This window comes from Ixodes scapularis, unplaced genomic scaffold, assembly GCF_016920785.2.
Source record: "Ixodes scapularis isolate PalLabHiFi unplaced genomic scaffold, ASM1692078v2 PGA_scaffold7__128_contigs__length_106722199, whole genome shotgun sequence".
NCBI lineage: Eukaryota > Metazoa > Arthropoda > Arachnida > Ixodida > Ixodidae > Ixodes > Ixodes scapularis.
In genome coordinates, this window is record NW_024609882.1 from 51,330,783 (window position 1) to 51,357,945 (window position 27,163).

The 27,163-nt window shown below is 43.4% G+C and overlaps 1 protein-coding gene across 1 annotated transcript in view; it reads left to right on the top strand.

The window, feature by feature from the left end:
- The first annotated feature begins 273 nt into the window (after nt 1–273).
- LOC8034904 (high-affinity choline transporter 1) overlaps nt 274–27,163 on the top strand; it is a 54,355-nt gene continuing 27,465 nt past the window's right edge. Inside the window, exons 1-4 of the mRNA XM_040218327.3 lie at nt 274–451; nt 9,206–9,313; nt 14,572–14,727; nt 25,422–25,570. Of these exons, the coding sequence (XP_040074261.3) occupies nt 274–451; nt 9,206–9,313; nt 14,572–14,727; nt 25,422–25,570 (591 nt within the window). The remainder of the gene's footprint in view (nt 452–9,205; nt 9,314–14,571; nt 14,728–25,421; nt 25,571–27,163) is intronic.

Here is a 27,163-nt window from a genome sequence, read left to right on the forward strand (position 1 = left end):
TGTTCGCGCTAACAGTGTCGCAATGTTTACGTTAAAAGTTATTTTGGATGTCCAGTGTCCGTTCAATAATATCTGGATGTCCACCAAGAAAATACGTCATTCGTTTCTTCTTTTTCTCTGAGCTTAGAAAGTTTTATTACGTGTGATAACAGTCTTTTTTTTTTTTTTTTCTCTCTTTTGTAAGCAGCAATGTAAGCTCTTTTGCGAGATGACCTCATGACCGAGATGTTCCCTCTTCAATCCGACCATTTCTGTTCAGGTCTCCGCAGGACGATGGGCCTCAGCGTTCCAGGCCTGGTGGCCAGCGTGCTCTTCTACGCACTCATCGTGGCCGTGGGCTTCTGGGGCGCCCGGCGGAGGCACGGAGGAGGGCCCAGTGCCAACCCTAGTGAGGACCTGATGCTTGGAGGCCGCAGCGTGAGCCTCGTCGTCGGAGTGTTCACCGTCATCGGTATACCGCCAGGAGACTGTCTCGTATTGAACGTTTTAAAACACAAAACGACTTTTCTAATGTAGTCGCCTCAACAATCGGCCGTCAAAAAATATTAATAATAATAAACGTTCAGAAAATGGCAGCGACCTTAGGTCGGCCATTTACACAGTTGAATTTGCCTCTTAGTTCACCTTTGTTGAGGAGTCTTTTCAAGGCAATGTTTCCACATTGTCTGTCAATAAACCTTCTAGCTCAGTAGAGTCGTCCATAGCGCCGAGAATACTTGCATCCTAGCCCGACATGGCAGTGATATCTTAATTGAAAATATTACCTACCTGGCTTTTGGCCCATCACAGTCTGATAAAGGGTTTTAAATTTTAAATGTGCGAAGGAAGCACTGCGGGGAAGTCAGCATATTTCAACATATCGGTTACACAGCGAGTTTAGCAGAAGAAAAAAATATTCATGAGAGTCAAGGGAGAAAGATGTGCGGGGAAATGTGCTTTCGACAGGGAATAAAAGTCTGGAAATAATTAAAAGGTTTTCGGCAACTTTAATTTTACTCGCCTACAGAATGGTTGCAGTTCAATAGACGAAAAAAAAAACTGAGATTAATAAAAATAAGGTGATCCGCGCAGTTCTGCACATAATTTCTTTCGCAAAGTTGCGCACATTTTTTAATGCGAAAGCATTAACTTTCTTATGGAGCGAACCGACGTTAACAGCTTTTGAAGCCAAGCCGAAGGGCACCTTCCCCTGTCCAAATGGAACGAAGCCTGTCGTCTGTGGCAGAAACCTGATGGATAGGATCCCATTGGCTGTCGTACATCATAGTTTCAAGGAACTCTCGCTTCCATTGTCTTTCGCGCGGCCTAGTTCCAAGGAACGCCACCAGAGAAGCCCTCTCCATTGCAGCGCAGCGCACCCAGCGGCCCGGCCGCCTGTAAGAGGCTCCCTCTTACCGGCGGCCGTGAAAGCACGTAAACGCTCTGCGGCCACACATCGTGGCCGCAGAGCTTTCACGGGCAAACTCCGGGGAGGCTGCGCGGCCGAGTTCAGCGCGAGTTCAGCGTGGCGCGCCACTTCACGGGAGCGCGCGCTCGGCCGTCGGCCGCTACCTCGGCAGTATTGAAGCGGGGCCGTGCACGCCAGTACGTCGCAGACGAAGTAAGGGAGCGAAAGAGCGATATTCATGCTTTCGCATTCACAAGTCATAAGAAGTGCTTAGGTGTCCTCGGAATGTTTTAGAGCGCAGCTCTTAGGCGCCCGGTTCCGGCTTCAGCGGCGACGCGGTCGCCGTCCGCGTAACAGCATGTTGCATAATGGGACGTTTCCAATAATGGCGTCACACGTGACGTCACGTGTGATTTCACAAAGGGTTACCCTCATAAAGGTTACGAGGGTTACCCTCACAAGGGTCACGACAGTTACCCTATCAAGGGTCAAAAGGGTTACCCTCAAGAAGGTTACGAGGGCTATCCTTACGAGGGTCATGGGGGTTACCCTCACGAGTGTCAAGGGGGTTACCCTCACGAGGGTTGGAGTGTTACCCTCACAAGCGTGACGAGGGTTACCCTTACGAGGATAACGAGGGCTACCCTCACAAGGGTTACAATCACGAAGGTCAAGAGCGTTACCCTTACAAGGGTCAAAAGGTTTGCCCTCACGGATGTCACCAGAGTTACTCTCACGAGGGCCACAAGGGTTACCCTCGTGACGTCACATGAGACGTCACGTGTCATGTCATTATAGAAAACGCGTGGCGTATGACGACACGTGTCGCGTCAAACGCATTTAATATTGCCAATATTCCCGCTACATTTAGGGGTTAAATATCCCCGCTACATATAGCGGGGAAGAAAGAGCGGCCTACCCTTCCCTCCGTACCCTTACCTCCTCCTCCTCAAGAGCTTCGCTCTAACTCGGTGCTACTGAAAATTGTAAGCGTCCTTAATTTTTTCTTTCTTTTTACGTTCGATAAGACGAGCTGTTCAACAGGAAAACAGCCTTTAGCCAGACATGTGCGTAACGCGTTGCCAGTAACGAGCTACTTCTACCTGGTTACTTCTTTCGGTAACAAATAGGTTATAGAGTTACTTGTTTAGAAAAGCAAGGAGTAACGTATTAAGTTAAAGTAACGAGTAACGGTGTTTCGTTACTTTTGAGGAGTAACGTGTACAACAACGTTTAAGCAGCTTCGTTTTAATCCGAACTTTAGTACGTGACTATTGCGACGAAAGCAGATGGGCATACGAAAAAAAAACAAGTAAATAGTATGACAATATAGAAGCGTTTATCCCTCAACACGTCAGTCGAACTCTACAGCTGTGAATGTTTTTTTCCCCCTGTGAACACAATCATGTTTATTTATTTATTTTTTACATGGATACCTGCAGCGCCGTTAGGCATCATGCAGGGGGGTACAGGAAACATTATGCAATAACAATAGATCTTCATACAATAGATAAACGGAACAACAATAAAACATACATTATTAATCGTGGATATAGATTGCAGTTTATCATAAAATAGATCATTATCAGTAATAGACACAATTTCTTCCCTAAGTGTATTCCACTCTCGAATGGTTTGAACAAAAAATGAAAATGAAAAACAGTCAGTATTGTAACAAAATTCCTCGGCATTTTTAGAATGACCCCGTCTTGCAGACGCATAGTGTGGTTCAAAAATGTAAAGGCTTCTTTCAATACCAGTTCGTCCGTAATTTATGCTGTGAAAGAATTTCAATCTCAAGCACTTTCTTCGCTCTTTGAGTGAATCCCAACCTAAACTGTTTTTTATTTTTGCACAACTTCTATAAGGGCTGTAATCACCTGTAACGAACCGTAATGCCTGGTTTCGAACCCGTTCCAACTTTTGTTCAAGGTAACTTTGTGGTGGGTCCCAGATGATGGTTGGTTTAACACTCTAGAATCATGTACCGACCGAATATAAACATAGAGGTTGAAAACAAAAGAGGCACAGAACCAGTCTTGTGTTCGTTACTTGAAAAACGTAATGGATTACAATTACCAATTGCCGAGCCTCTGGTGTATTGGATTACTTTCACAAATACTTTCGCTGAAGAGTAAGGGATAACTTTACTCGTTACGTTACAAATTATTTTCTCGTTACTTTTTTTGTGCACTTATCCAGAAAACAATAAAAACAATTTTGATATTAAAAAAAATTTTTTGCGAAACTACTTTTTATTTCTCGTACGCCCGTATTATCGTGGTCATTCTAAAAATAAATTATTGTATTTAAGACAAAGTGTGCAGGTGCACTCCGTTCACCTCTAAGATGACAAGGCACCGAAAGCTGCAACCACACCCGCCATCCCGCTAGCTTACGGCCTCCGGAAATGATCCCTGGAATTGTACAGACAACGCTAGCGGTGTGCATGCTCAGTAGCAGTGTCTACCTCCGCTGCGAGATTCGGCGCTGATGAGCGAATCTACGAAAGTTTCCTTCTGACTCGGGTGTTTCGCCTGCTATTCACAAGAAAAGAAAGAACTTGGTTCTAATATTACAATGTATAGCCAATGCAGAAGGCAGGTGTCCCAGCTTACCTTGATGTGTTTCCTTAAATTATATTCAGTTGTTCTTACTGATGGCAATGTGTGTTTTTTGGCAAGCAAAGTATGCACTGAAACACTAGGTTTCATTTCTCCTTAATACCCTGAAATTTGAACATCTCATTGCGCGTTGTAATGTGTTACTTGTAATCCGTTACAAGTAACAAATTGCAAGTAATCCGTTACTTGTAACGGATTACTTTCCAAGTCGGCGCAGAATCCATTTTTAACCTGGAACATTAGAAGTTGAGAGGACAAAAAGAAGAATCCCAGATTCATCAGCTCTTCTGAAGTCCAACACTGCCGTTCCTTCGAGCATGTCAGTAGAACGACACTTCAGCCTCGCCGGAGATGTATTCTTAAGGAAGCGGGGAAACATAGCTGATGAAGATTTAGATAGGCAGCTACTGCTTAAGTGCAACGACTACTGAAAAGAGAACAATATACCATAAAACAAAAAAGAAGTTGTGGATTTGGTCGTCAAAGTAGCGATAAAGGTGACTCGTTACACTTGAGGTAGTGTAACTCGTTCCTTTGGAGAATCGGTAACAAGTAACGTATTTAGTTACTTTTTGAGGAAGTAACGAGTAACGGTATTTAGCTACTTTTTTGGGGTAACGTGTACATGTCTGCCTTTAGCCTTTAAGGTCCGTTTGCAAAATTGCGACTTCAGGACTTTTCGTCACGTTCCAGAAGGTTGTGAGAACATTCTTCGCCCGAAACTTCGCCTCTTGCTTGCTTGCTTTACCCTTATATCTCAACCCCGAATATGCAAACATTGATATGTTGAAGAAGTTCTCATAACTAATGTATTTATTTATCCTAAATTGGGTACATCAGCCTAAATTTAAAAGGCACAGCATATGAAACAATTCTTGACCACATATCCAAAGATGAGTACATCTGCTCTGGGTTTGGAAGGCATTACTTAATATGCTTTTTAATTCAAGATATTATAAATGGTACACCTGATATCTTTGTTTCAATGGCATGGCCTATAAAACATTTGATCTTAAGAGATCCCAAATGGGGTACATCAGTTCTAGGTTTAAAAGACATATACGTATGAAACATTTAAACTCAAGATATTAGAGGCTGTTTGAAGGCGATAAGTTGATGGTTGGTTTATGATTGATTTACCTGGAGTTCAAGAATTGAACGAACATATTCCTCCAGCTGAGAGCGGGCTCTGCTTCACCCTTCAGCTTCGGCTTCATCGTCTTCTCTCTAACAATATTTCAAATTGGGTACATAAGCGCTGTATTTATAATGAGTTATCTCAGGAACACTTCTTGCCAATATCATCTAACTGAGATAAATCATCTCTGGGATTAGAAAGCACTACGTGTTTAAATCATTTTTTTAAAAGCAATAACAAACAATCTAGTTTTTGGTATCAGAGATTCTTACGAGTATTACACAATGAGGAACGCTAGATTCCACAGATGCATGTATAGGCATTTTAAATCCTAGTTCAAATGCAGCAATATTTGAAAGAAGACAGTACGCACTTTGAGAAACAGTGCCTTCCAAAAAAAAAGATTCCAAGTATCTAGCTTGCGTTTGCATTAGTTGGGGGGAAGGCGTAGCCACGAGAGTGTAATGTTGTTTTACAAGGTGCTTGCACGGCACGAGCTTGAGTGCATATTTGGAATACTCTGTGATAAATTACAAAATGAGAACAAAAGAAATATCTTACGGTTGTCCCGTCTCGAGTGCGATCTCCCCACCTTTGATACCATTGCGGAGTCTCGCGGACTTCGGGTGTGCACGCGCAACCAAAGCATGAAGGAGGCCGACGAGCGCGTGCTAGAGCCCTTGCCTCCAAAATATATGCCCTACTGTTTTTTAAGCGTGGTGGCACCATTATTTAAGAGACGAAAGCTTTTTGTCGAAGACGAAATAGATGTGTCTCAAGAAAAATATTTCGCCTACTGACCTGACATTCTGGATGGTGCATTACAACTTATTGTTTAGTTGAAAAATATGTGAATATGTCAACAAACCTCAATTATTTCAGCCCACCGTTTTAGCAATTTCTTTTAGTGGGCTTATGTTAAAACGGACCACAATTCATTCCGTTGTGTGACTCGTTTTTTTGTGGAAACTCCTCCCAAAACTCTTCGCGAAACCAGCTTAGGGCTCCAAACAAAATTCAGGGCTCAGTGTCACTCACTAATAATCGCCTTCCTAGACAAGCATACCTGAAAGAAAAAAAAAAAAAAACATTGGGACGGGGACGGAAACCGGATTTCTTTCATTGAGCAACAAATATGTATGGCACAAACTATGAGACCGCCCCCCAATGGTTTCAAAGCTCTCGAAGAAGGAAAGAAGAAATTTATAAAAATTAAAAAGGATTTTACTGTAAATATAAAGTTTAAAAAAGCGCTGACATCACGATGAGGTACCAGTAATCTAGTTATCTGTTAAGCAAAAAATTGGACCTCTGTCATTGTCAGTGAGAATTCAGATAAAGAAATATTGTTCGTGACAGTCCCAAGGGGAAAGGTACTATGAATGTAAAAGTATAAAAAGCACTAGCGTCACGACGTGTTATCAGTAATCTAGCCATCTCTGGTTTTAAGAATTCGACCTTGGTCTTTGGCAGTGATAACAAAGGCAAACAAATGTTGTTGACAGACCCGATGGCAAATGATTCAGTAACTTATTTCAGAAATCTGTTGTTGTGTCAACCCAGTATTCAGTATCAGCATTTCTTTACCTTCATTATCGCTGACTGCCTTACTGATACCGCAGGTGACTGCATTACTGATACTTCGTCGTGACACTAGAGCTTTTTAAACTTTTAAATTTATCGTACAATGTTTTTGGGACTGTGAACAACATTATTTCTGCTCCTTCTTTATAACTGAAAATGACAGAGGTCGAATTCTTTGCACCAGAGGTAACTAGATAACGGATTCTTCGTCGTAACGCCAGCGCTTTTTAAACTTTTATATTCATACTAAATTCTCTTTTCTTTTTAATAATTTTCTCCACCTTCTTTAAGAAAGTTAAAACCTTTGGAGAGCGTTTTTTTTTTTTTAGTTTCTGCCCTTCTATGTTGATGTTCAGTGAAAGAAGTTTGGTTTCCGTCTCGAGACCGGCTTCGATATTTTTATCGTTTCAAGTATTCGTATCTATTCATCAACACGCTCGTTATCAATTATTCCTAGGTAAGAATATAAATTTCAAAAAAAGAAAAAAATGACCCATGACCGGCTCACTGATTTTACTTCAGTCATGTAGCCTAGTCCTTCCTGTCTTGCACAAACTTCTTTTTCTGACCTACAACGTAGCGAATCGTCCCCCCAGCGCAGGATGCACAATATCAGCATGCCATCAACTTGACCTGGTTGCAAAACTATTATTTAAAAAAATTATAACAGCGCTAAAAGAGACTAAGGACGAAAGAAACAATCAGTTGCTTTTCTGTGTACACTGTTGATTGCGTCGTTTGCCTATTTTAGTGCTGTGTTACCTTTTTATGTCACAGCCATTTCATTGTTCCCTTGACCGCGTCGACCACAGTAACTGCCAGCAGATGGCTTGTTACGACATACTGATCTGTATAACGATTTGCTGAATCACTGATCGCCCTTCCTCAAACGCGGCCACCGGTCGGCTACCTTACCTCACCTTTATGAAACGTTTTCAAGCCTGAAAATCTGTAGACCCTATTTTGTGCTCAATCACAGATGTTGGTCGAACCAGTTTCATGAAACTTCATGTAAACTGTCGAACAGTAGCCCTCCGGTGTCCTATTAAAGTTTCACAAAACCACAGCACCTCAGGCTCGAGAAAACCTGGATTGCGCCGACCACACGTATAGCCAGTGAGCTTTATAGACCCAACCATGCTCAAGGTCATCTCCTGAAGGTCACATACCACCAGTGGCTGAAGGGCGAGGTCACGTAGCAAGGTCGCGTAATTGCACGTGGCTGAAGTGCAAGGTTGTGTGATCAAGGTCAAGTAAGCGTCGGTTGTGTAAGCTCCGTTCACGTAAGCGCTGGTCGCGTAAGCTCGTAAGCGTTGGTAGCTGCAGCTGACGTGACCTGTTGACGTCATCAACGACGTCGTCCTAGTGGTTATCCGAGAGGTCTTCCTAGAACTTTTCGACGTCGTCCTTGAAATCGGTCTAAAGGTTGGCCTTCAAGTCATCCTAAAGGTCGTCCTTGAGGTCGTCCTAGAAGTCGTCCTAGATGTCCTTCTTGACATCGTTGTCTAAGACGTCATCCTCGACGTCGTACTAGACGTCGTACTAGACGCCGTCTTAAACACCGTCCTAACGTTGTCCTTGCCAGCGTCTTTGAGGCTGCACTGAGGATTGTCCCAGAGGTCGTCATCTACGTCGTCCTAGACGACGTCGTTGACGTTGTCCTTGATATGTGCATGGCATGCTAAACCATCTCATGACGAAAACAATCCCTGAAGAGGGATTGTTTTCGTCAAGAGGGACAAAGGACAGACACAAATCTCCAAACACAGCTAGGTGACTGGTGCGCGACCGAAGAATTCCGCCTGCTCCGGGTTTTTTCGGTCGCACTCCAGTCACCTAGCTGTGTTTGGAGATTTGTGTTCGTCCTTTGTCCCTGTTGTTCCCTTTCTCCAGGGATTATTTTCGTCATTCTTGTCCAGCTCGCTTGCAACTCTGACCTTAATTGCATTATTAATCATGACCATTTCATCACCGTACCATTTAATTTCTGAATTGTTTTTACTAAGAATGTTTCTGTATCCGACCAAACGCATTTTATCGCCATTGGTCGAATGAACGCGCGTGTAATTGTTTGACAGTTTACATAAAGTATCAGGAAACTACTTCGAAAAACGATGGTGGTTAACCACAAAATGTGCCCCACAGGGGGGAGCTTTCCAGGCTTGGCCACGCTCCATGTCGAAGACGTACGATGGCCAACCGGTGGCCGCAATCGCACAAGGGTCTCAAAGCGTGGATCAGCGATTCAGCAAATAATCTTAAAGAGTAGTGTTACGACGCATACGTTTCTTGATACAGTAGTTGGGGAATGAATCCAGCTCCAATAGTAGCAAACAGAGGGCCTACAGGGCACAAAAGAACTTGTAGGCAGTCAACGGTGGTACAAAATAAACGACTTCAAAATAACTCATGGGAAACGGACGGCATCTCGCTAAAAAACTTGCCTTTTTGTTGTTGTTTTTTCTTGTGCAGCCACTTGGGTGGACGGTGGTTTGCTTAGCGGCATCGTAGAGGAGACTGCCGTACGAGGAGTCCTTTGGTGCCAGGCCCCAGTGGGCTTTGCTCTCAGCCTCGTCGTCGGTGAGTATTTACGTGTTTCCGGATTCATGAATGGCTCCACAGCACTTTTAGAATGTCGAACAGCACGTACTGACTGAGCGCGCTCTGAGCTAAGCGCACCTGGAATGCCTAATGATATTTAGTATTGATGGACCGAACGTTTGCTGAGTCATGTCACATAGAGCTTGTCACTCACTACGTCATGCAGAGGTTGTCACTTGTGCTACGCGTGTTGCTTAGACACTGGTTCGTCAGTGGCTCTAGTTGTTTGCCTTCGTGTCGGCAATAACAGTTTTATGAACGCGTTGAAGTGGAGAGATCTCTGGCGCGGTGTTCAAGCCAGCCAGAGTCTTTCAAGTTCAGAGAGAACGATCCGAGTGGCAAACGCATGCGTCCTAGAATGAGTTTTTATAGAGCGCAGCTCTTAGGCGCCCGTTTCCGGCTGAGCGGCGTCGGCGTCGGCGTCGCCGTCGGCCTAATCGCGACACCCCCCACGAGGACTCCGGGAGGACCTCGGGTTTCTCCGGGAGGACCTCGGGAGGACCTCGGGTACCTTCGGTGACCTCGGGGAGGAGGGGGAGTCACGTGACCCCCCTCCCCCGAGGTCACGTGACCCCCCCCCCCCCCCCCGAGGTCAAATGACCTCCCCCCCTCAGTAGTTTTCCCTACTCCTCCTCAAGAGCTGTGCTCTAATTCGCCGTTATAGGGAATTGTAAACGGCTTTCCTTTTTAGAGCGCAGCTGTTAGGGGCCGGTTTCCGGCTTGAGCGGCGTCGGCGTCGCCGTCAGCGTAACCGCGAGGTCACATGACCCCCCAGGTCACGTGACCCGCCTCCCGAGGTCATGTGACCCCTTGAGGTCACGTGACCCCCCCCCTCCCGAGGTCACGTCACCTCCCTGAGGTCACCTGACCCCTAACTGAGGTCACGCGACCCCCCGAGGTCCCGTGATCCCCCTCCCCCCGAGGTCACGTGACCCCCGACGTCACACGACCCCCCCCCCAGGTCACGTGACCTCAAGGAGTCAAATATCCCTAATGGCCCTGTCACACTGCGGAAACAGTCAGAGAACTTTGTCCTTCAACACGAGGAGAACATGTTTTCGGGGACCCTGTCACATTGCGGAAACAGCAACAGTCCGGAAACATGTTGCTGTCGTCCGAAAACCATGTTTCCCAACTTGTTCTCCGACACTCGGGGAACATCCTGTCACACCGGGAAAGCGTGTCGGAAGAACACACATTGCCTCCTCTCCTGCGCGCTGCCTCTCTTTCTCTCTCGCCCTCGTCTGCCCGGCCGGCTCGGCTCGGCTATACTTCGTTTCAGCTTCGGTCCAGACGCAGCCAAAGCTACAAGCGCGAGCTCCGGGCTTTCAGCATCCCTGCCAAGCACGCGCGCTCGTGCAGTGCAAGCACTGTTCTGGGCCACATGCTCGCGCTTGTAGCATCGGCTGCGTCTGGACCGAAGCTGAAACGAAGTATAGGCGGCTAGGCTAAGATCCGCTGGCTCCGCTCGCCCCTTGAATCGTTGCCATTTTGGATCGCCGTCTCATCGCTGTCGCTCTACCGTAGTCGAATCATCAGCCGCGCGAACCATCTCGTGTTCTCTGGATTTGGCGGTTGCGTTCTGCTACAGGGCTAGACCCTTGCAGAATGGCATACGCGCCGGCCACAGCAGCAGCTCCTGCTTTGGTGCTTCTTTGTGCCATCGATTCAGATGATTCTGACGATCAGCTGCCGCCGCGCAAGAAGCCGCGTTCAAAATGGACCAGCGAGTGGCTCGCAAGAGTGCATCAACAAGGTGCCTATGAGAATTTGATGCGGGAGCTGGCTCTGGAAGATTCCGAGGCCTACCGGCGTTGGATTCGGATGGACACCGGCTCCTTTGAGGATCTCCTAGCACGGAACTGATCGAATAAACTTGACCGCTCCGACAAACCACACAGTGCAAGGAGGCATGTGCTAATTGCAATAGTTATGGGGCTGCTTAGAAATGGGGAGTTGTCAATTATTGAAGTATTCTCGTGCGACTATCTGTACTGAAAAATATAGATGTTGCCGTGTTGCTGGAAAAAAATTCGCTCAGCCACCGAAATGGGCAACACGTGTCGTCCGACACAAGTTGCCGAGGTTTCCGTTCCCAAAAGCTGTCACACCGAGACAACACTGTCGCTGTCGTCCATGTTGTGTTGCTGTTTCCTCAACGTGACAGGGTTGTCGGGCAACAGAGCCGACAGCCGACATGTTTCCCGACTGTTGAGAAACATGTTTTGTTGATGTTTCCGCCATGTTTCCTCAATGTGACAGGGCCTTAAGTACGTTTCCAACCTCCTCCTCAAGAGCTGCGTCTAACCCGGCGTTACAGGGAGTGTAAACGGCTTTCATTTTTTTTTTCTTTTACCCTATTTTTTTGGTTCAGGCTACTAAAGCGCGCGTTAAAGAGGACTTCATCTAGTCGATCGCGCCGCAGCGTTCGTTGTGCTGCGTGCCCTTTCCCATATACAAGGTATCACAACAACAAAAACATTTGCACGCTAAAATAACTCGAAAAAAAAAAAAAATCTTGACTCATCTTGTAGCAACTTTTCTCGAAAATGTCTTTAATTGGTCACATTGTTGTGCTAAAATTTCAAGTCGGAAATCCGAGTACAAAAAAGAAAATATTAGAAAAAGTGCTTTTTCTTTAATGGCGGAGTGGCAGCTGTCGGGGAGACACCGAGCGAACACCTTCGCCTTATGCAGAGATGGCGCTGCATATTACGGGACGTAAAGCCCCTACGCGCCAGCGCGCTTTTATCGAAATGTTTGGTTCCGCGGTATATTCGCTAAAATAAAGTTGTTTGGGTTTTCAGATAAGTCTCACACTGCGGAAAGTGCCATGCCATTAATATGAATAAATAAAACCGCCAAATGCTACTCCCGAACTGATGTACCTTCGTCTACGACGGTTCTTGTTTCGTGCATCGTCTGCTTTCGCACTCTAAGTTGGTTTCATTTCATAGGTCAGCTTTTAGCATTAGATCAAACCAACGTTTCCAAAATGCATGACACACAACGACTATAATAGAGAATGAAAGCGAAAATACCCACAAAAAGGAACAAAGGAATATATTACATTTAAACAATAAACTTTATGTGCTTTTGACACAACTTTACGCTCGCTGAAAATAATGACGACATAATATAAAAGAACGGAACGTATTCTTATCATTAAATGGCAGATTTAACCCTATAAGAAAACAACAGCAGTTTTCGAAAATCGCAAAAAAGAAACTAAAATACGAGGGGTGTTCAAAAGGTTTTTCCTCCACAGCTGAAGAGGTGGTGCACCGGTGGCGGAAATGCATCGCCGCCGGTGGCGACTATATTAAAACGTTATGCGCTCATGGGAAAGATGAGATTCCAAACTTTCATTCGAATGTAAAATGTCTCAGTTACATCAATGAATGAAAAAAGTCACAACCTGGGAGGCAAACACCCCTCGTGCGTTATTCCTTTAGGTCATAATATTTATAATGTTATGTGTCATTAAACATTATATTTAGTACGGTTAATAAGTATAAGTGGAGTGTTTTGATAAAAGTAGTAATTGGAACGTGATTGGCGTGTCATTCATGTGTTTGATTATGGAATAAATAAAACAAAAACATTATTTTATCTGCATTATCCTTACTAAAATTTATGATCAAGATGTCACATTATAAGTTCTCTCACTATTTACAGAATTCGTTCCACTGGGACATTTGTTTAGAAAACTCGCGCACCTAGTTAGGCCGAGGGCATGCAATGATTTTATTAAGAGACGTCGCAGTCATTAAAGACGTCTCAGTTATGCCGAGCTGGAACGCAATTATTAATTGCGTGACCGGTCACGTAGCATGGGGTCCGATCTTGGTCACCGCGAGAGCTAGAGTGGGGTCTGATTTGCCATTAAAGGAACTTGCGATGATAGCGTTTCTGGACGGCTCGTCTGCTAACGCAAGCGACTAACGCGGTTCATCTGCTTCGAGGCGTCACTGGCAGATGGAAATAAGGATGGGAAACACCGTACGTCATCTGCTAACAAGCCAGGAAAAAAAAGTTAATTGTCTGCTACCATTGAGCGCCGTGGAGGAGTCAGATCGGACGCGGGCGGAAATTATTATTGTTTGATATCTCACGTCGGAAGCCATTTACAACCCGCGCTTCATTTTGCGAACCTCAAGTTGTCCTGCTGTCGTTCAGAATCTGACATCGACCGGTAGATTAAGGAGTACTAAGGACCACCACATCAGAGGCCGCGAGACTTATCTCGCTATTCGGGAGTTGGTGAGAAGGTCTCGCAAAACGTTTTATCATTTTTTTAACTACCGAATTGGTCCAAAAATGACTCATTGGTTCATTACGCTCAAGCTATGGCTCCACGCCCAATCAAAGGCCAAAAGCGCTGTCGTTCTCGCCTTGACCAAAATTGGACCCCAGGAACGAGAAGCGCGTTGACACGCGACGCGGTAAAGTACACTCGTCAGCCTCTCTTACTCTCCTCTCTTTTCAAAATAATTGTTTCTAACATCATACCAATTCGAAATGGAGCAATTGGACTGAGAGGCAAAATGAAGTTGGCAGCTGGTTAACTCTCCGGCATCTGTCGTTTTCGAAACGCTTTCTCCGGACGCTTTTTTCCCCCGCCGAATGCTCAGGCAATTACAGTAAAACGCCTGTCGTGCTTTAAGGGGAGCTCCGGCGGTTGTTTGACATAGAAATAGGGCACACATTGTCGTAGTGATTAGGATTTACTGTTCTGTTCATTCTATTTATTATTTTAACTTCAAAATAGTTGTTGCGAAAACGGCCCAATGGAGGTTAAGCGAAAAAAACAACTAACATTGACATTTTCTCGCGCTCTTTATGGTGGTGACGTCACATGCTGTAAAAGTGCAAGTCGGGCAGGCTTCTTAAAACCAGTCGGAGAAGAAAACAGTACTACCCCTATATTAGAACATTCGTTGACACGTTTTAAGTATTGCCAGTAGAGCCACTCACTGCCAAGCTGGAAATCTCAATAACTTCGCAAAAGAAACATTATTGGGACTTGTGATTTGGGGTACTACTTCCGATGTGTCTATTAATCTGTTGAACTAATTTCGAGGCAAATCATTCAACACAATTCGTCATCAACTTTCTGCAGGGCGAGTATTTTGTCAAACTAAGGTCACGAAAATGGACAGGGACAGACAACTTTGTCCGTTTCTGCTCAACTGCCGCTTTATTTGATGCGAGCCATTCACCGCGTGCGCGTGCAGTCGGGGCCTTGTTCTCGGGCCCGATGTGGCGCGCCCGTCACGTGACCATGCTGGACCCCTTGGAGCAGGCGTTCGGGAGCCGGGTGACGGCGCTGCTTTTCCTGCCGGCTCTACTGGGAGAGGTCTTCTGGTGCGGCGCCATCTTGAACGCACTAGGTACGCACAGGAACATTTTATACCTTTAAGGGTAAGAAAGGGTGTTTCAAGGGCATAGAGTTATGGGCACACCCCTTCAGCGTCCTTATTTTTAATAATACCCTTTTTTTAATAAAATAGGATGTTTTTCCATAGAACACACTTGATTTTGAAAAATGTGGAAAATAATGTTCCGTGTCTTGTACCTAGACAGATTTAGCGGAAGTTGGTCGGGCCACTATGGACATGAAATATTTATTTCATCACGAATCATTTTTGTTCGGTCATACATTGCTTGAACTGCGGTATATTATGCGTTATGTAAAATACGAGATGCCATCAACGTACTTGCAGCTTTTCTAATTGAAGAGGCTCTTAGAAAATAAGGAGTATCCTTAAATAGGTGAGTATATAAGGTGCAGAAGCACCCAAGAGGGTCTTGATTCCGGTCCTGCGAGTGCTTCATTGCATCGGCATTGGTGGTTTCTGTACACGGGACAGCTGTAAGTTATGCGTGTTGCTTGTAACTTTGTTGCTTCTAAAACAATATACCTAGGATACTGACGAGATCGCCAGCTCTATTTTTCGAGGTTTAGCCAGCAACCTAACGGTTTTTGGTGTAACACCACTAGTGTGTTAGCCATGGCACATGCTAATTTACACCATTGAGGGGGTCAAACATTTTATTCTGTAGATGCTTGTTTTCTCAATGGAATGTGACAGAAGTATGTACTGCGTGGTTCTTTTGCCGTTCCTTTGGTTCTCCTTTGCGAGCAAACAATGAAAGTGGAACTTAAACTAACGATGCGCACCGCAGATGGCTTTCTTCTGGGAGATAGAGCGCCCCAAACAATCACCAGAAAGAACGTGCTTCTGTACAAGGGAAAACGCTGAAGACTATTCGGATAATAAGAGCAAGCTGAGGCTTTATGTTTGACACTCGGTGAAAAAGTCGGCGTCACCGCCGACCAACCGTCGCGATTGGTCAGCGCAGCGCTTGACCTCGGTGCTGGCCAACCACAACACGACTCTGACCAATCTCAGCGCCTTGGAGATCTCCATCACTCTCTTGCTGTGTACAACTTAGAGTCCCCGATGTCTTATGTCGGCGAGCAGTGTTTGTCCAACATTCGCCGTGCGTAGGCTAGTTCATAGAACAAAGAGTTTTGCACCGGTAGCTTACATGAACGCGCAAAAATAGGACGCGGTTTTATTTCTCCTTTCATTGACGATTATATATTTTAAAAATTAACTACTCACGGTATTATTGCTTACTGCTACGTATGTGATATTAGTACCTTTATTTTTTCAAACAAAAGCAATGTTCAAATGGTGACAAGGGAAGGGGCTGTAGAAACAGTTTGGTGATCCCCGAGCCAGCATCGCAGTGGCGATGCAGGCACCAAAGAAATTGTTGAAAAATGAAACACGGCATGTTCAGTACATATATGAAAAACAAATTACAAACGGGAACTAACGCTATACAAGATAAGTAGCCTATTCCTTCAATTTGCACAATAGTGAAAACATATACAGAAAGTTAGAGCCTCAATGAAATAAACACGAACGAAAACAACTAAACAGATTTTACCGCTTATCGTAGAAAATTTGCTTCCAAATAAACATTTGAAATAAACATTTCCCGTAAGATGCTCACCGATTTATTGCTAAGTTCAGTTCCCTGCCTAGTAAGCTGGTAATGGGTATAATTAGAATGCAATTAAATGCAAAGGTGCAAGCGAGCTGGACATGAAGGATGCAAATAATCCCTGGAGAAGGGGAACAAGAGGGACAAGGGACAAACAAGTTTTGTGTTTGTCCCTTGTCCCTCTTGTTCCCCTTCTCCAGGGATTATTTGCATCCATGGTTAAGGGTGGTCGGCAAAGTATATTGTAAACTTTCGTGGCCGTAGTTTGTTCCAAAAAAGGGCACTTCCCAAGGTTCTTTATTTCGTGTTGGGTATTTATAAGTGATATCAGTTAACTGCGCTAACTTTTTATGGCGATATTGGGATAAATTTGTTTCTATTTTCTTCCTTGCATATAAGGAATATTTATATAAACAAAAAAAATTCAATCACAACAATTTGACTACAAAGATCATCAATTACATGTTCTAGTGACACATTAGAGATGCTATATTTTTGTAACAAAGATTTTTTGAGGTTCGTATAGGTTGTAGTGCTCCATTTAGGCGGACCATAATTTCAATGTAAAAAATAATGAATTATAAAATATTAACTTTGTTCTAAGTGGTAAAATGTGTTTATGAATATATAAAATACTGGTGATTCTATATAATTTCGCTATGGAGTGATTTCAGATAAGATCGACCAAAGGGTGGCAGGTAGACATTTTTAAATCAACTGATGTTTTTATATGACATTGTCTAGTGTCTGGTATAAACGAATCCACACTTAGTTTTGACTAGGAAAATATTTGGAGACAACAAAAATCGTAAGGCAGGGAGAGGTGGACAGTTGCAATAACGCGCACTGATGGAGGGGGCAAGTTTGAAAGTGAATAATTAAAACAATAAAATTAGGCGAATTTTAAACCTTTTTACAAACAAACTATGGGTACAACTTGCTTGTAATATAAAGTAATATTATTTATTAAAAATTTATTTTGTTTTCTAAAAATTGCCAAACATGCCTGCTCGAACGACAAATGGCAAACTTTGGAAATCTGTATCTCATGAAATAACTTAATCATTATTACATAACTTGCAGACATTATTTTACTAATATATGGCTATTATTGAAAAAATAAATAAGGTATCTGAGTGACACAATAGTTACAATACATTTAGGCAAACATGGGAAAAAAATCAAACAAAGAAAAATTCCAATGCGAATAAAAAAAAAAACACCACCTTCGATTTTTTTTAAATTTGGGTACCCTGTTATACTCTATTTCGGCATTCATTTCTATTAAAAACATGTTGCATCATTGCACTGTGAAAGAAGAAACAACTCCCCAAAGTAGGGTCCTTTTTCAAAGCCTACACTTAGCAGTGTCCTATACAAGAAGTGACTCTGAGTTCCAGTTTCATGAAACTTGCACAAATCTTTTATATACATTTATTCAGACGAGGTCATTCATAAAAAGAGCGATCGGTCACACAGTAAAAGGGAGGAGAAACTATATACAGCATTTTACATAAGCCTACAAAGTGGTATCATATTAGAGACTAATGATTTGAGAAAAGATGATGCAGTGTGAAGTTGTACCTTCCGGTATATTTTACATCTAGAGTAAAATAAATAACTTTACTTCCACACACAAAAACAAAGATATAATAGTAAGATATTTAGGTTGGCTGTGTATTTACGATTACAAACAATTTCAGGTGACGGATGCCATAGTGCCTAACTGGAGCAGCTTCGATGCTCTCGGTGTATGAATGAATCGTGGCAAGCCGATATATTTTATCCTGTTCGAGGATAACATTTTGGGATTTTTTTTTATAGTGATCAGATAAAAATTATTAGTAACCACCAACAAAAACAGTAGGTTAAATACCCCGTGAAGAAAAATGTGATAAATAAGATGTCCCTGCATTCAAAATGAGCAGTCCTTGGGAAATCAAATTCGGCACTTTACGCTAAGGTTTTCCTCGCTGTACCCATTTAATAAAGTTGCTTCCAAGCAGATCCGACTGTCCGTGCTACATATACGTCACAGGTCCCTTCTGTTGATGACTTGCTGAGCCGCCACGCGTGCCAAGACTGAATGCCAGGGAAGGCGCGCACCGTCAGCCACTCTTCTTTTTTTTGTTCACGATACCGAACAAAGTCATTTTCGTCCAGATATACAAGATGCACGCCTTTCAGTTTCTCTGATAGAACGCTCACCATTGTCCTGGCCGTCTGAATTGCGCTTACTGAACGTTCTCTCAGGTTGTTCAGCGTGGCCTGGTGCCACGCTGAACAATGCAGAAAATAACCACTGGGCTTGTGGGCAATCGTCCTTTGCAAATTGGTGAAGCTGGTAGCGATTCTTGGAATGACTGGCGGCGCCGTCACTTACGTACGTCACGTACGAGTATACCGCAACGTTGTCTTCAACCCACTCCTTCACTTTTTCTAGAGCCAAGCAAGCGTGAGCGGCGTCGTGACACAGGTCCTCACTGATGATGGCAAAGCTGTTTGTAGATTTTCTTGTCGTCACTACACATGTAAATATCGAAACTTGTTTTTTTTTTTCCAGTGATATGCTTGCACTTCGTCAGGAAGCACGATGGTCCAGTTTTCAGCAAAGTCAAAATGAAAGACAATGCTCCCGCGTTGCATGCACTGTTTTTCATCGTAGATCGCTTTACCTTGCGTTTGCCGGATATGGTTGTGAAGTACCCAACTTCCAACCGTCACTTGGATGACTTTTAGGAAAGTGTCAGGTTCCAAAGTTTTTTCACAAGGTCGCCGGACTCCCATGTTGCAAGCACAATCTCTTCATCCTCCGGGATATCAAGTTCCTGGAGTGTAAGAAACTGGCCTTTTGGGCAGTGATCACAGTCTCCTTGAAGGCACAGTTCTGTTGCTGGGTCGCACAGAAATGCCGAGTTCATTTCACCAGTGTTGAATGTTGAGCCTGTAACGTTCTCTAGAGCGGCAATACAAAGATAATAATTGGCGCAGCGCACACAAACGCACACTTCCTGGTGTGGAATACATTGGACCCATCTAGGGCGCAACGAATAAAATTTCGCTAGCCCAACGCCGGAATCGGGATGCTTGTCTTTGTATATACGGAAGGCCTCTCGTATTGAGCGTGTCATGAAGCGCTTTGGCACGAACGTTTTCTCTCCGTTGAGCATGACAGAGATGACGTCCTTCTGGTTGGGACTTTGGCGCGAACATTGCAGCTCGTCTTTCGTGAAGTACTCTAGGGCAGCAGACAGGTTCTCAGGGCTCACCTTGCACCTCGTGTAAGGATCCGGTTCATACCACACGCCATGCTTTTCCTTGAGTTTTCGGGATTTACTGATGAGGTACATTGAGGCCTGTGGAATCATCTTTTGAACCTCATTCTTCGTCAGTGTTGACGGCAGGAGTGTAAGCAGTTGACAACGTTCCCGGAGAGAGGTGGCGGTTTCAAAGGCCTGCCGAAAGTTGTCCACCCACTCAGTGCATGTGGAGCATGTTGGTTCGAACGACCCCGATAATGCGTCCCTGTCGTACGCAATACGTAGCCTTGAGCGTATATTCTTGACAGCAACCTGCTCCAGTTCTGTCTGCTTTCTCTTGACATAGGCAGGCCTGTCCCGACTTCTTACGACGGTTGGTGGTCTCAGCGGCGACACATCTGTAGGTAGTATGCTGCGATTTAGATCTTCAATTGCTTCTTCAGCTGGCACAAATATGTCAGGGCACTGCTCTGAGCTTCGCATCGAGATCTCCTTAGTGATGTGCATGAAGTAATGGTAGCACAGGTAGTCCGTCGCACTCACTTTGGTGGAACAGTCAGGCGGAAGAATTTGCTTCAACGAGTTTAGGTCCAACTCGCCAACACTTCGATAATTCCGCTGCTTTGGTATAGTCTTTTTGTGTTTGCAAAAGTAATCTGCACAAAACACTCGTTCGGAGCTCCAGGACGTCTTCATAATGGATACATAAATAATAGAAATTAAACCCCAACTGATGGCATATCATTGCCAAGTGAAAGAACTACTGGGTGCACAAGTGACAAGTCCGAGGCTGAGGAGCTCACTCACTGCAAACGTACATTTGAAAAGAGAGGTCACAACTGAGGCTGTCCGCAAAGCTTGATCCACGTCAAAGGAAGAAAGTGGGAAAGTCTCCAGACAAAAAATTGTGGTCAGCGGCCTTCGAAAAAGACTTTCCGGAATCGCACTGTCGTCCCTCCACGCGCTGATATGAAAGCACCCGAGCTTCTACCACGTGGTTCATGGCACAGCCTGAGCCATGTCGGCGACCGGTTCGCGAGGGGTTGGCGGTGGGGTTACGTTGATGGTCACTCGGATTAGCCCTTGCTGCACTGAGCTACCGCCTGCAGTGCCTTATCGGCGGCTGGTGTCAACGACGAGAACACACACACCCTGTCTACACCAAAACTACAAGCGTTCACCGCACACGCGTCGCCGCCGCTTTTAAGCTTTTGTGAAATTGCTTTCTTTTGCCGCGGAGAACCGCCTTATCTTAACTACGCGCCTGAAATCCTTCCAGGCGGGCGTACACAATATCAAGCGTTTCGAGAAATGCCCGTGGAGTAGAACTATGGGAAAATTCGGAGCCCGCGATGTCGATATCGTCGCCGTTGTGTTAGTACGCCGTCGCGTACTGCAGTCCCCCGTTGGGGGACGGGGGGGGGGGGGGGGGGCGGTCTTACTACGATAACATGGCGACAGCGTTTACACTCTATGTATTTACGCGAGGCTCGAGTATTTGGGGATAATGCTGCCGGTTGGTGTGCCCCTTTGTGCCTGATATTATCGCCCGTGACGCCAGCGAGTGAGATGGCGACAGGCATGACTGCTCAGTAAACAGGCGTCGGCGGTCATGTTTTGCTGGTTGAAGCGAACCCCCTTGTCCTTGACACCGAGCGGGGAAATGCGAAAAAAAAGATTGTATCGGCCGTTTTGCCAGAACTGGCGACGAGTGTCGTCTGCGGTTTCCGGCAACTATTTTGCCATAATCGTGAGCTTAGCGAGGAAATTATTTTTGCTAGCCACAGAACACTACCACGCAGAAAGGGAATGCTTGAACATGTTTTTGTTCTGGATATATATCAGGGATATATATGAGAGAGAGAGAGAGAGATGAAGGTAGAGCGGAAGAGGGAATAGCATATAGTGTCGCAGGAGAATACAGTAAACAAAGTTCCTAGTGGCCGATGGCTGCATGATCTTTTCTCGGATCACTAGTCCGTAATATGATACCTCTTTGTACACAGTAGTTTCTCCTTAATTTAAGTGTGTGAACGATTTCTTTAGTTATCATTGGCCTCATTTGAATAAAAATATATAAAAGATGTGTGTTGGTTTCATGAAACTGGAACTCAGAGTCAGTTCTTGTATAAAACACTGCTAAGTGTAGGCTTTGAAAAAGGACCCTACTTTGGGGAGTTGTATCTTCTTTCTCAATAAAATGATACAACATGTTTTTAATGGAAATGAATGCCGAAATAGAGTATAACAGGTTACCTAAATTTAAAAAAAATCGAGGGTGGTGTTTTTTTTTTATTCGCATCGGAATTTTTCTTTGTTTGATTTTTTTCCATGTTTGACTAAATATATCCTAACTATTGTATCACACAGATACGTTAGTTATTTTTTAAATATTAGCTATATATTAGTAGAATAATATCTGCAAATTATATCATAATGATTAAATTATTTCATGAGATACAGACCTCCAAAATTTGCCATTTGTCGTTCGAGCAGGCATGTTTGTCAATTTTTAGAAAAATAAATAAATTTTAAATAAATATGATTACTTTATATTACAAGCAAGCTATACCCATAGTTTGCGCCTAAAACGTATTAAAGTTCTCCTAATGTTATCGCTTTAGTTATTCACTCTCAAACGGGCCCCCTCCATCAGTGCGCGTTAATGCAACTGTCCACCACCTCATGCCTTACGATTTTTCCTGTCCCCAAGTATTTTTTCTAGTCAAAACTAAGTTTGGATTCGTTCATACCAGACACTAGACAATAACATATAAAAACATCAGTTGATTTGAAAATGTCGACTAGCCATCCTTTGGTCGATCTTATCTGAAATCACCCTATGATATGATTAATATGGTCGTTCCATGGACATGTTTTCTTTAAAACTAACGCCCGAAGTTTTAAAAGCGGGAACAGTTTCTATTTGAGAAACATTTATAAAAATATTCTTGGTAATATTGGTATGATTATTCTTCGGTCGGAATATATATATATATATATATATATATATATATATATATATATATATATATATATATATATATATATATATATATATATATATATCTTCACGGCGTTTATTTTTAATGCATCATGTTTACTCCATCTATCAAGCTTTTCTATTGTTTCGTTGGCGTCATCAATAAGCTCCAACGCGTCATCACCATCAAACAATGAGCTCCCATCCTCTGCATAAATAAAAAATTGAGTTGAGTGACTAATATTTACGATATGATGTATATATATATATATTCAATAAAAAAGGCCCGAGAACGCTTCCGTGGGGAACCCCCGATTCAATCGGTTTTATTTCAGATGAGTGGCCGTTTATATGAACATACTGTCTGCGGGAAGATAAATATGAACGTAGACGTTTTGATACATGGCCACGAAATCCTTATATATTTGACTTCTTTTGTAACAAACTATGATCTCGATAGTCGCACCCTTTTGTAAAATCTATGAATAACCCGAAAGGGAATTTCTTATTCTTTTCAAAATTTCTAAGCATATGTTCTTTTTGCGCAAGGAGAGCCAGTTCTGTGGGTCGTTGTTCTCGAAAACTAAAGTGCCATGAGCTAATTAAGTCATGATTATCAGCAATTGTCGTCATTGGAAGTAGTACAACTTTTTATAAACCCTTAGAGAAAACAGAAAGAATTCAAACAGGTAGATAATGGCCCAGTTCCTCTTATTTGCTTTTTTTATAAACCTGTTACCTTCGCTAGTTGCATTTGACAGATAAACACGCCGTTTATAAAACAGAGTATGAATATTTGTGCTAAGGGAAGAGAAATAAGATCAATTACATATTTAACTGGTTTGATCTGCAATCCATCGGAGTAGCAGTTTTTGCTATTTTTTAGTATATTAAAGACATATATTACCTCTGAAGCAGTAAAAGGCATAAGAAACATGGATTGATTATTTCGAGCATTGATATTCTTGCAAGCATCTGACTCTGGACGATCTTTAACTAGACATTACAAACTACTCATCAAACGCATTTCACAAAGCATGTCTTGACAGCTCTTGACCATTGCGACTGATCTTAGAAACATGTTTCGTGGAGCACGAATGACCCAAGGTCGACAGAGATTAGTTTTTTCCACACAATGTCGACTCTGTTATTACACAAAACAAAAAAGTCACAAAAATAAATTTTCTTACCATTTTGTCTTTCTTTGTTTAATTGGTTTTTATAACGTTTAAAAAGTGTTGACTGTTCGATTGATTTTGTTTTTATTCATTTTGATACAACTCACATTTACTACAAATTTTTTTTAGCAATTCTTGTGTGAATCCATGGTTTACGACTTTTTCTATGAGTGTCTAATTGTTTGTACGGATAGCAGCTTTTATATAGTTTTTTTTTTAATGTTCAAGAGCAAATTATATGCTTTATCTTCGTTCATTTCATAAAGGACATCGTCCTTATCCAGACAATATAGTTCCTGTCTGAATCCGTTCATGTTATCAGGCATTATATTCTGAAATTGAAACATTATATGATAATGAAATTTCAAACATATTGTTAAGAGAAGTGTGATATGCCGTTATTCCTAAAATATGTTGGCACGCACTTTTTCTTTATGCCAATCAGTCTCATGTGCCAAATTCAATAGTGTAGTTTTTTTTGTTTTTTTTTCCGCGGCTCTTTTATGTACTTTGTGGCACTCTGTTGTTCCGTATCACGTCAAGTTTAAGCATCTACACCAACGATATTGACCACGCGTGAATCTAGAAAACGCGCGTTAATCTTGCAGAGCGAAGCAATCCTGGTCAGCAAATCTCGCTACCAGTAGTTGTGACATACAAATATAACACCCAAGTGTGTTAAAACTCGGTGTTCAAAATCCCAGAACATAAGGCAGGCGGACTTTGGCGGGGTACCGCTTCCTCATGCCAAGGCAGTTCTAAAGCCATCTTTTGAATAGTAGTAAATTGCAGAAAGGAAAGCATTTACGTCCCACAATATTAGCCTAAAAATGCTGAGGGTCAGAGAAACCGATTCCCACTTCCAACGTGCAATCAATTCGTTTACGGGAGGTGCCATTTGTCTCTTACTTCACTATTTATTTTTCCACGCGAATACTTGCGTGAAACAAGTGTTCTCAAGCTCATCGCGAGTTTCCAATGGCAGCAGAAGTTGGAACGAAAATAATGCTGCAACGTTTTTATATATATATATCACCTTAATATTTGAATATTTTTTTTTTCAGTTAAGCTCAGCAACACTTTGAACTCACATATTACTATGAGTTCACTCCTGCACGGGCGTGAACGTACACTCCTGAATTATCGTACACGCCAATTAGCAGTGTAGCTCTGGTTGCCACAATTATTGCGCGCGATAAATCGTTTCTTATACAGCAGAAGATATAAATCTAATTTTGAGTCGGAGCTGTCGGTGGCTCTCTGTGATTCCGAGGGACCGATTTAGTTTGACTTTGCGGCTCCATAGTCAAACCCTTCTGTACTCGTTCTGACATCTTTTGTTTGGCTTAATCCATTCCAAATCACGCCGTTCAGTATAGACACATCGTTGGCGCGTGACATTGAATATTTTAAGCTACAAAACTAGGGAAAGGTACGCCATGTGAGGAAAGGTACTTGTGTCGTACACAACTACTCAAATCTCGCGGACAAAGCTATTATCATAAAGCCACATACGAGATCCCCTACACCTGTTTCCAACGATCGAGATCTAAACGACTACTGCAGGCCCGTTATCAGCTACAGTGAATAAGATCTATATACAGTTTGTGTTTACAGTTTGAAGCAAACCATCGGGTACTTCGCAGGTGCCACGGTAAGCGTGATCACGGGCCTCGGGCACGTGACCTGCGTGCTCGTCACCGCCTCAGTCGTGACGGTGTACACCTGCATCGGGGGTCTGTACTCCATCACGTACACCGACGTCCTACAGCTCCTACTCATGTTCGTCGGCCTGGTAAGAAAACCCGAGTTACCGGATAGCAGAGAGCAACATCGGGGTTGGCCAGGGAGGTCTACGTATACTAACGTGGACAGCTGAACTGAAAGAGTCCGTAATGCTTCTTTGACGTACCTGCCAGTTTTAGAGGGAGCTATGGTCCACGCTAGAAATGAAGTGCGAGGTTGAGGTCCCGTACTTCGGACTTATTGAGTAATTGAGAAATATAAAGCTTGTGGGGACCGCAGGTGAAAGAAAAGGCATCATCAGATGTTTGAACTCATATTCGCACTGGTGCATAGCATTTTATATTTTTCTTTCGAATTGTTTTGTTCATGAAGGCAAATTTGCAATGGCAGCTTCAGCACGGCAGTGTAGGAAGACTTCCAAAATGTATATTTTTTTAGTACCAGCTCTGAGCGCAGCCGACGCTAAAATATTCAATGCATTCGATCAAGCTGCGCTTAAAGTGCGTCATGACGGCATTCGGCATTTGTGTGATTTTGCTGTCACCAAATAAATAAATCACCCAAAATGTAAACAAAAACGTAAGACCACGACGAATTCACTGTGTGTAATTTGTTTAGTCTGCGGAGCACGATGACTGCCGTGTCAGTGAACTTTGAAAGCTGCTTTACTCGCTTCGTCGGACAGTAGCCTTGGTTAGATGGGACTTAGTGTGAAGCACAGTACAAATTCACTAGATACTCTCATTGCACCAATACTCTCAATGGGTGATTTAATGCCATGACGTTGTGCAGCCACCGATAGCTTTCGAAGGCCACCATTATGCAATCGCATCAAGTTGGTTCCCCCCGGGCAACGCTCGAAACATCTACTCAATATACTTCCCTTTATGACAAGGGAGAGCGCAGCCAATGCTTACGAGCCGATGGTGCCAATCGGGCAGCACCAACACCGCCATGTCATGACGCTCGTTGTCGCTCTTTGCGTGTGAGATTACCCACTAAGTCAAACAGGAAACACAACAGAACAGCACACGACAAAACAGCAACCGACAGAACGGCACGGTCGAGACACGACGCGTCAAAAGAGCACCGCGTCAAAATAACAAAACGACAAAACAGTACGGGTCAAGACAGCACGTGACAAAACAGCTCAGCGTCAAAGCATTGGCGCGACAGAAGAGCACCTGCCAAACTATGAGCCGACAAAACAGCACAGCAACAAAGCAGCGCGCACGTAAATGCATGCTGTTTTTGTCGATGTATAGGACGCAGCAGAACATCTGTATTGTCGTTACATTTTATTATCTGCCGTTACATAACTTTATGTTATTATCTGCGTCGTTATATTTTATTACCTAGTTACAGCTGTTTTATGCATGTTCAGTAAGAAAAGCCCTTCCCACCGCAAACCAATAAAGCTTAATTGTTTGTTGTCTGTTCAGTGAGTGAATGATTCGTAATCCGTTAACATTTTTACACAGATACAAATGCGGCGCCCTATTTACCCTAAGGAAGAATGAAGATAACAATTGACGAGTTTAGTGGAACTGCTAAAGAACTAGTTTATTTGACATACACTTTTGTTTTAAATATAGCTTACATGCAGTAAACAAAGTGACCGCCCGAAAAAGTGTCAAAGAGC